At 47.1% G+C, this 10,099-nt stretch overlaps 1 protein-coding gene across 1 annotated transcript; it reads left to right on the top strand.

The window, feature by feature from the left end:
- Positions 1 to 7,190: 7,190 nt before the first annotated feature.
- Positions 7,191 to 9,876, top strand: LOC143219321 (uncharacterized). The gene is made up of 4 exons (XM_076445325.1): positions 7,191 to 7,437; positions 7,543 to 8,174; positions 8,415 to 9,704; positions 9,775 to 9,876. Exons 1-4 carry the CDS (start codon positions 7,191 to 7,193, stop codon positions 9,874 to 9,876), a joined length of 2,271 nt encoding a protein of 756 aa, XP_076301440.1.
- Positions 9,877 to 10,099: the final 223 nt, after the last annotated feature.

Here is a 10,099-nt window from a genome sequence, read left to right as displayed (position 1 = left end):
GCAGCTTTTATTCTATCTAATACGCGCTTTAACCACACCAGATGTTCTTTGAAGGTCTTCGTAACAATGATTATGTCGTCTAAATATGAAAATGCGTGTGGTTCCATTTCCGGCCCTATTAGTCGATATAATAAACGTTGAAAGGTGGCCGGTGCTCCCGTGAGCCCATATGGCATGCGCCGAAATTGAAAAAGGCCCTTTCCCGGGACTGTGAATGCTGTTATTTCTCGGCTTTGGTGTTCGAGCGGGATTTAAGAATAGGCTTGACTCAGATCGATGGTCGAGATGTATTTTGCCGTTCGCAATTTGTCGAGTATTTGGGTCATAAGCGGCAGCGGGTAAGCATCTTTCCTAGAGACTTCATTTACCTTTCGAAAATCCAGGCAGAATCTGTATTTACCGTTTGGTTTCTTAACCATTACTATGGGACTTGACCAGCCACTATTTGATGGTTCAATTATGCCGTCCGCCAACAAGGTATCTACTTCTTTGTAAATGGCCTCTAGTACTTTGGGAGAGACGGCATAATACCTTTGTTTTATGGGTGGATGATCTCCCACATTTATTCGGTGGCTGATCAAGTCTGTTAAGCCATTCATTTCTTTAAATTCCGGTAGCTCAGTCTCCAGGAAAGTCGTCAATTGTTGTTTTTCGGCATCGTCTAATACTTGTAACCCGCAACACACAGTGGCGGGGGTTGGGTCATCGAAGGGGAATTTTTTTCCGGTTCGGCAGCGAAGTACAAAACTGAGTTATGGTACTCTGCTATTATTCCGAATAGCGCAATGGTATCCGTCCCCAATAGTAATGGGGTCACCAAATTGTCTAATACTCTAGCCGAGATTTCGTGTTCCTTTGTGCCTATTCTCACTCTAAAATAGGCCCGTTCCAATGCCCGGTCAATGGTCCCTGTCGCGAGCAGAAAGTAACACGGTTTTTCTGTGTACTCTATTCTTACGGCATCGATGTTAATTTCTTCTAGTACCTTACGGCTTACAAATGTAATTGACGAGCCTGAATCGACCAGGGCGCGTACCTGCACCGAGTCGATATTAGCGTTTACTGTTAGTAGCGGTGGTCTTACTTTTTCCCCGTAGGTTACTATACGGGCCGATATTATTTCGGGGGGGGGGGTCCCTCCGGCCCTTTCAAGTGACTCCTCCCCCCGTTTCCCGATGATCTGCTACATTTTCAGCATCGGTTCAACGTTACGCCCTGCGCTCCGCAACGATAACAATGAATTCGGGGTTCCTCCCTACAATCCCGCGATCTATGTCCCATTTTCCGGCAATTCCAGCATTCCGAGTCTAGTTTCCCCCCCGCGCGTTGTCTGTCGCGTGTTGGGGACTCTCTTCTATCGTCGGCTGCTGTCCTTGTCGGTTGCCGCGATGATGTTGGTTGCGACCAATTTGCCCTAGGCTCCTTCCGGAATGAATTTTCTAATCGCAGTGATCTCCTGTCGCGGTTACCTTCTCCGGAGTAGGAGGTTTTGGGGGCGAGATCTCGGTCTTCCGTCCCCCCTTCGATATTCGTTGGGGCTACTACGTTCGCGAACTCTATTTGTCCCACCTTCCCCCTCCCTGGTTGTTTATTGGAAGAGTACCTATTAGGATCGTATGCGAAGGTTGGGTGTGCCATTTCCGCCGGTTTCGGATTCCTTTTTAATTTCGAGATATCCGATTCTTTTTCAGCCTCTATCAACGCGAGTTCTAATTGCTCGAAAGTCTCCATTATTCCTAGGCTAATGGCTTGTCACAAGATGGGTTTCGCACCCCAGTATGTCCTCTTCATACGCCTTTCCTCTGACCACGGAGGGTCTAGTCTTTCGAACATTCCCTCCATGCTGACAAGGTAGTCGCGTATTGGCTCGTGTTCACCCTGTGATCTATCCTTTATGTTCTGGACCAAGGTATCGCGATATTCCGAGTCGCCAAAGAATTTTTTGAAAGCCGTTTTGAAATCTTCCCAATTATGGAATTTAGCTTCCCTCGTTTTATACCAGTGGGTAGCTATGCCTTCAAAACAAACCCGTAGGCAACGCAGTAAGTGTTTGTCCGCGATATTACCGTATCTACGATATTCTTGGAGTCGTTCTAGAAAGGTTTGTGAGTCCTCTCCAGGCGCTCCCGTAAATTTTATACGCCATCTTCGCATAACCTCGGAGACTGGCGTGCCTCGACAGTACATTTCCCGAGGATCATTTGGCGAGGGTTGATTTCGTGAACCCGTGGAGGGTCCCGGCAGCGATGATTGTGCCTCGATTTCGCGGAAGAGGGTGGTAAAGTTCTCGTTATTAAGCTGCGGCACCTTTAAAAAGACGTTCTTCGGAGGTGATCCACCGTTGGCGGCCGGTACCTCATCCGAGGTCAGAGGGCCATAATTACCGTACCCGTCCGTCTCGTCACCATAAGCCGAATAGTAATCTCGTTGGTCCCCCTCTTCGTTTTCCCCCGTTCCCGGGTTTTCCGTGGGCCTCAACATTCTCGGTACTCGAATGGCACGGTATCTACCTGACCCCGTCTATAAACAACGGATGTTTATATTTTCGTAGACCCTAATGGTCCGTACTGCGTAGCCCTGGTTCGAGAGCTCGCCTCGGTCCGTGAGCAGACAAAGGAACACGATATCTTTTATGGTCTAACGTTCCCCCAAGTCGCAAACGTTCTCTCACTAACCAATGGCCCTTTATCGGACCTTGCCTGTCGGCAACGAAACCTATCCTTCCGTTCTTTACGACCGTCCCCAAAAGTTTTGTACAATCGAAGATTTATGACCTCGGCGTCATTTATTCTATAATCCCGAAACTAACAACGACGGTACACGAAAGGTAACAAATTTTTCCCTTCCCGATTCGCTAACCAGGTTTCAAAATCCGCAAACGAATCCGCGCTGATTTGGGTGTCCGCACGCAAGATACGGTATTATTATTTCAGTTACGGGACATATAATTTTCCGCAAAACGAAATCTGGCAGCAAGGCAACAGGTTACATACGGGAAACTCGCGGCATAAGGTATGACAGCACACGGACTATAGGGAACCTTCCATCACCAATTGTTGAATACAGTAACACCGAAAATGTTCACATAGAATATTGAGTTTCCTGTGATAGGATTCCGAGCTAGAACGCAGTGAACCCGTCACAGTCAACAACACACAGTATAATACAATATAAAAAAAATATATAAAAAACGGCAACAATTAAATTTCAATTATAAAGAATTTTTGGTTGTCGAAGTGAAAGATAGTATACCCGGATTCTTTATGGTAGAATGTTATAAAAGTGAAACGAAAGAAAAAAAATACGGCAACAGAGTAAATGCAAACGAAGAGATGAAAAGAAAATTCAGAGAGTTTACTGTAATTAATAAGCAAAAAAAATCTTTGGGTAAATAATATAATTGAATCTGTAGTAACGAAGGTTGAAGAAGAGTTTACTAACGGTGAGGTGAAACTAAACCATAAAAATCCTTTAATAGCTGAGGCAAATAACGAAAAGCATTCAAACAGGCAAACTCACGTGGAATCGACAAACAAAATTTTACAAGAAAATAAATAGAACGATCACTCAAGTAAATTAATTATTAACTATTGACTAGAAAAATAAATAGGCGACAGGAATTATCAATTTAATTTAGAACAGAACATTAAGACAGAATATAGGAGAGAACAGAAAAATCAGGTACGACAACCAAAACAGAACAAAGTAGAAACATGGCATCAAATCATCATTTTAGAAACAATTCATAAATATGCAAAATATCATCAATATCATAAACAAGAAAAAATATTATTATGGCAACAATTCAATAAATAAATAATCGTCAGCAATAATTCAACAAATAAATAAACATCGGCAACACTTTCAACAGAAAAATGCAATAAATGTAATACTGTATTCAAATTTAAGAGAGCCACTCGAAATTGCTATTTTAGAAAGATATTAAATGGAATAATTCAATATTGTTTATTACTTTGATCAAGGAAATCTCATCGGAAACACCGTTCGGAAAGACAATTCAATCGATGTCGTCAGAGATATCCCGTAGTGGCTCGTGAAAAAAAATCGTTCAATAATAGATTCTCGGCAGCAACAATACTTCTTCCGAATCACTGATCGGGACGACCATTCAATCAGTGTCGTCGGAAATATTATTCTATTTCACCTAAGAAATACAAGTTACTTGAATCAATGGCAATGGCAATTTCATAATATAAGACAATAACATAACCTGCTTCGTTGGCTCGTTGTAGGTCGCGAGAATGGTTCCCGTCACAAACAAGTTTTTTGACACGTGTTCGCCGTCGCGGCTACGATCGCGCGTGAAGCTCGTTCGGTCGAAAGCAGGTACACTCGGAAAAGATAATTTTCGTCCGGCAGCGAATGAAAGAATTTTTCATGTGTGATCCCCGCGTCTCTGGCGTATCTCTGATGTAAAAAGCCCTTTCACAGGTCACCTTTACGGCGAGATGGTCCCTGTTCGGGCGCCAATTTTGTCACGTCGCTTTTCTAGATTCGTAAAAGATGGTAACGCGAACTCTAGCGACACCGAGATTTTATAGGCAGAAGGCCGGGCCACGCTCGGCCGCACGATACGTGGTCCTCTCGGGACAAAACAACGTACGTAGACTCAACGTTATGTCGGATGTTTTCGAAATTCGGGCGCCAGACACCTCAGGGTGTCACGCGAAACGATCAAACTCTCTCTCCGTACTTTACGTTGTTCTAATCCCCGAGTCTACGACGTTCTATCTAAACCTTGAATAGCGATCGAAAAGGGGTCCAGGATCTACGCCGAGAGAACACGAGGCGTTCCCCGCGGCGGGAAGGTTTCGCACAAGAAGTGAACAACGTAGTTCGGCTAAAAATTCGTTTATTGAACGACGGTCTTGAATGGCCGAGGAACTCGGCAGCGAACAATGTAATAGCCGGCGCGTCACATACAATTTTGGCGAAAGATGTTGTTCGCACGCGCGTTTCTCCCGTTCTTTCTTTCGACGCTTCTAATTCAACGGCAACGAGAACAGACTGTCGCGAGAGGCCTAAACGGCAGCGAAATAGTCGAATTATGATATAACGAGCGTTTAATACTTGACTTGCTTCGATCGAACTGAACTTGCTAACACGAATCGAGCACGCGGCGGCCTCACACCGAGGAACGAACCGAGGTTGCCGAGAATCAACGACGACGCCGATCTTTCTCGAACCCGCGACTTCGCGTTTATCCCGGCGTCGTACAACCGCCACGAGGCGGCCACGCGGCCCCGCTGTCCGACCGGATTCTTACTTTTCGGCAACGAAAGTACAATTAAGCACGAGGGACGTACGTTTCCCTGATGAGCTTTCCCACGAATATCGGCCGTCTGGAATGTCGTTGATTCTCGCGACGCGAATACAGAACCCTACGACGCGCTACCCGAGCCAACACGATAAATCACCATTATTTATTATTAGGAAAGCCTGATCGGCGCTTACCGTGGCAGCGACGCTGGAAGATGTCGGCAGCGATTCAATGTGCCCCTTTTCTGGTTGCAGTCGCAAAAGTACTCTAGTATTTAGCAATCGTTAACAGGTCTACTCTCTACACGATTCAACGAAGCAGTGATTTTGGCACGCGGTGGCTCGGGAACGCGTAAGCCGAGTGTCCCCCACTTCTCGTAGTCTTTCTTTCTCGCGCGACGCTTCGGCCTATCGCCAATTAGGATTTCTGCGTCAACGAAACGCTGCGACGGCTGGCTCCTGATGTCCAGCGACGTATCCGGCATCGATCTCTTTGATTGGTCGCTTCTCGCTGAGACAATCGACGTAGGCCAATCCGGTTGCGGTACAAGCTTCTTCCCGGTTGAGGCGACGACAGGGTAAAGTGAATGGACGTCTTGTTACCGCGTGCCCTCGTCGGCGCCTCCAGGTTGGTTGTCCTGGGCCCTTTCGATTCTGCCGTCTCCTGGTGCAAGAATACATCCTGGCCGGCTTCTAGCTGTTTTTCCCTTATAGTACCGTTGCGTCGGCGGTTGGACAAGAGTTCCGGGTCCCCCCGGGACCCGGATACGGCTCTGAAATTCTGCGTCGCGCAATTGGCGCGACGTTCAAAAATATGAGAACTTCGTCCCTGGGGCTCGCACGTGCCCTGGGAGAGCGCTCGCAGCGGCCCTTATCGTGTTCTGCTTTACCAAAGGGTGGCCCGGTCTTTCGCTAGTTGGTTCAGAGTGGCGTAGGCAATTTTGCCACGTCACAGTAAATAAATACAATGGACAAAACACAACAAACATACGAACGGGGGGCAAAATAAAGGGGAATAAAAGATAAAGATAAAATTTATAATATAGAATATAAAATATATATAGAATAAAATGAAATGTTATAAAATAAAAGGAGGGGGTCGACCGGCAGGTCGCATTTTTGTAGAGGGGGGAGGGGATTATTGCTCCACCTCGCCCCCCGCGACCTGCCCACCCCGGGGGCGCCTTAACGGCCAACCTCCCTTGGCGGCGGTGAAAATACTAAGTAGTCCCACCGCCGCCATTACGTCTGCGGCCCCTAACAGGGGGCCGTCGGGGTTGCCCCGCCGATGCTAACCTCCTGGCGGAGAGGGGGCCGGCTTCCCTCGCCCTCTCCGCTGCCTCCTCCTGCGTTATCACAATCTCGCAGAAGGAGACAAACGCTGCTCTTGACCTCTCGCTGCCGATCATGTGGTCGACCACGACCGGCAACGAGAGGTGCATCCCAATAACGCCCCTTAGGTCTCTGCGCGGCGCCAACTACGCTGGACATTCTTCCAGCGTATGCCGCGCAGAGTCCTGGGCCTCCTCGCAGTGGTGGCACTGCGATCCTCCCAGTGCCAGTTATGAACACACAGTTTGAGGAAACGGCGATATGCAGGTAATTTAACTTAAGCGCATGCATTGCTGCAACTTGTGCTGTATAATTTAGAATTTTTGTTACCGCGCCATCCGATTTTTATACATGTGCAAATACTCGTACACGCTGCATTGTATTTTTTCCGCACGCGACAAGGAGGGGACAGAGGCGAGTTCCGGCTCGCGTCTGTCCCCTCCCCCCGTCCCACCCCCCTGGTCAATCCCATATATACGCGAGCGAGATATCATTCTAATAGCCGTTAATAGCTCGCCGGTTGCTTGAGCCGGTATTGTTTCTACGCAATTAAGCATGTAATCGTGAACAATAAAAAGATGGCAAAACCACAAATCACGCTGGTCAAAGTGAAAAGTCGACTGGATCAACTGGAGAAACTGTGGATCGAGTGTCGCCAAACTCACTCGAGGCTGCTTCTGGTCACAAAAGCGGAGGACCAGAAGACTATACCCTACTTCAAGGCCAACGTTTTTCTCGATGCCGAGACCGCTTACCTCGACGCTTCTGATACTCTCAACGAGGCCATCGCCCAACTGGACATCGCCGGTGGAACTTCAAAGATAAGTCCTGTTTTCTGATGTTTTCTGAGCAAGCGAACTCACCATTCGCTCTTACATCGCGCTGCCGGTTCCCCAAGCAAAGCGACTAACGCTATTAACGAGACTTCAGTTAACGACCAAGTTGATAAAGAAAGCTCTTCTAAGGATTCCTGTACTGCGTCGCAAGTATTATTGCAGACAGTCCTTCCCGCGGACCTCTCCGTTCCAAATACGTTGCTAGCTACTGCTTTGGTCGTACTCCGTACCGCTGAAGGACGTGCCTTCAGGCTTCGCGCGTTACTTGATCAAGGAGCTTCCTGTAGCTTTATAACCGAATCGGTATGCCAGTTAATGCGAACGAAAAGATATCGGACGAGACTCCAAATTCAATGTTTCGGTGATCAGTATAACGGGTTGGCAAAATCTCGCGTATCCGTGACATTAGAATCATGCCACAATTCTAAAGTATCGTTCCCACTGTCAGCCTTTGTTTATCAGCGTATCACTGCTTACGCCGGCTCTAGATCCCGTGTGGATTTGCAGTCTTGGCCACATTTACGCAATCTCCAGCTAGCTGATCCAAACCCTTCCAGTTGCCATCCAATTCATGTCTTAATCGGTGCCGATTTATACGGCTCTCTTTTGCTGAACGACCTCCGCCAAGGTCCTCTCGGTACTCCTACTGCCCAGCTTACCTCGCTGGGATGGATCCTTTCCGGTCCCATCAAAAATCAAGATTCTCGTCAGGAATCCTCCTCTGCTGTAAATCTCATAAACTCTGTGTCAGCTGCCAAACTCGAAGATTCTCGTCAGGAATCTACTTCCATTGTTAATTGTCTATCTTCTGAAGATTTAGACAATTCGCTACGTCGTTTCTGGGAAATTGAAGAAGTTCCCTCCAAGCTCCCTCTCTCCGAAGAAGACGAACGGTGCGATCGCTTTTTTCGTGACACCCACACCCGCTCCTCTCAAGGATGATACATAGTGCGACTCCCGTTCAAGAGTCAACCTCCATTCGATCTCGACGGATCATACTCAATCGCATCTCGCTTTTACTCGAAACTGGAGCAACGACTGCTCAAACAACCGATACTCGAATCGGAGTATCATAATTTCTTATCAGAGTATCTCTTCATGGGTCACATGGAACGCATAGCGGAAGAGCAAGCCTCAAACTCTTCTGCGATATATATTCCTCATCATCCTGTTGTGCGACCTTCTAGCAGTACGACCAAACTCAGAGTCGTATTTAATGCTTCCGCCAAAACCAAGTCCGGAAAATCTCTAAACGACTACCTTATGGTCGGTCCAAAGCTACAGCGCGATTTAGCTGCTATCATACTGCGCTGGCGACTATTTCGCTACGTATACACTGCTGACATCGCCAAGATGTTCAGACAAATTCTAATCAATCCCCTTGATTCCGACTATCATAGAATTTTATGGCGACCGAACAGCCAGCTGCCGGTTTCTTCATTTCGATTGCTTACCGTAACCTACGGTCTCGCATCTGCACCATACCTCGCCATTAAGGTACTTGATCAATTGGCTCATGACGAGGGAAACAATTTTCCCGCTGCCGTGCCTATTCTACAAGATTCCATTTATGTAGATGACGCTATTTTCGGCGCGGACAATACTCATACCCTCCTCGAGATTCGTCGGCAGCTAGTAGAACTCCTGCATCGCGGAGGTTTTCAACTTCGAAAATGGGCTACTAACGCGGTCGAATTACTTGAAAACATTCCTTCTGAGGAGCGTGAGTCCGCGTCCGATCATTTTCTCAGCGAAGATGAATCCTTAAAGGTCCTTGGTATCGTATGGACTCCTTCCGAAGACGTTTTCCGCTTTCAGGTAGACTGTTGTCTGCCGGAAAAGTGTACAAAACGAAGTATTCTTTCGATCGTTTCAAAAATATTCGATCCATTAGGATGGGCATCTCCCGTGATTATTGTTGCAAAAATAATGCTTCAAGAGCTCTGGCTCTTAAAGAAAGATTGGGATGAAGATACCCCCCTTGAATTTCGTAAAAAATGGACTGCGTATTTCAACATCCTGCCTCAATTGAGCTCGGTCAAAATTCCTCGCTGGACCGGACTGCACAGCAACAGTATCGCGATCGAATTACACGGCTTTGCCGATGCGTCACATCGTGCCTACGCCGCTGTAGTTTATTTGAGAGTTCTTCATTCCCTTTCGGATATACAAGTTACTTTGCTGACGGCTAAAAGTAAAGTAGCTCCTCTCAAAACTATCAGCATTCCTCGCTTGGAATTAAACGCTGCCGTACTAGTAAACCGACTGCTTGAGTGGACTTCGTCATCCTTAAAACTTCCATCATCTCGCATTTACGGATGGACAGATTCCACCGTCGTCTTCACCTGGCTTAGACAACATCCATCTACTTGGAATACATACGTCGCAAATCGCGTATCCGAGATCCAAACTCGGCTTCCGCAGGTAAAGTGGCAACATGTACGTTCTCAAGAAAACCCAGCTGATTGCGCCTCGCGAGGCATCTCCGACTCTGAATTCGCTACTCATAAGCTGTGGTGGTCTGGACCGGATTGGTTATCTCGTCCATCCGTTTTCTGGCCTGATCACACCCGTTCGAATAGCGAAGAGCTAGACTCACAAGAAATCGCCTCATCTGAATCTCGTAAAATACAGGTTCACCTACTGTCGAC

The sequence above is a fragment of the Lasioglossum baleicum genome, unplaced genomic scaffold (genome assembly GCF_051020765.1).
Source record: "Lasioglossum baleicum unplaced genomic scaffold, iyLasBale1 scaffold0023, whole genome shotgun sequence".
NCBI lineage: Eukaryota > Metazoa > Arthropoda > Insecta > Hymenoptera > Halictidae > Lasioglossum > Lasioglossum baleicum.
The sequence above is the reverse complement of the archived record's forward strand: the minus strand, read 5'-3'. Positions and strand labels throughout refer to the sequence as shown.

Bases quoted from the DNA above. Each gene is read 5' to 3' on its own strand.
- LOC143219321 (XM_076445325.1), top strand. From the start codon at position 7,191: ATGGCAAAACCACAAATCACGCTGGTCAAAGTGAAAAGTCGACTGGAT. The intron at 7,438-7,542 runs GTCCTGTTTTCT...ACGAGACTTCAG, and splicing joins CGGTGGAACTTCAAAGATAA to TTAACGACCAAGTTGATAAA. The intron at 9,705-9,774 runs GTAAACCGACTG...ACGGATGGACAG, and splicing joins AATTAAACGCTGCCGTACTA to ATTCCACCGTCGTCTTCACC.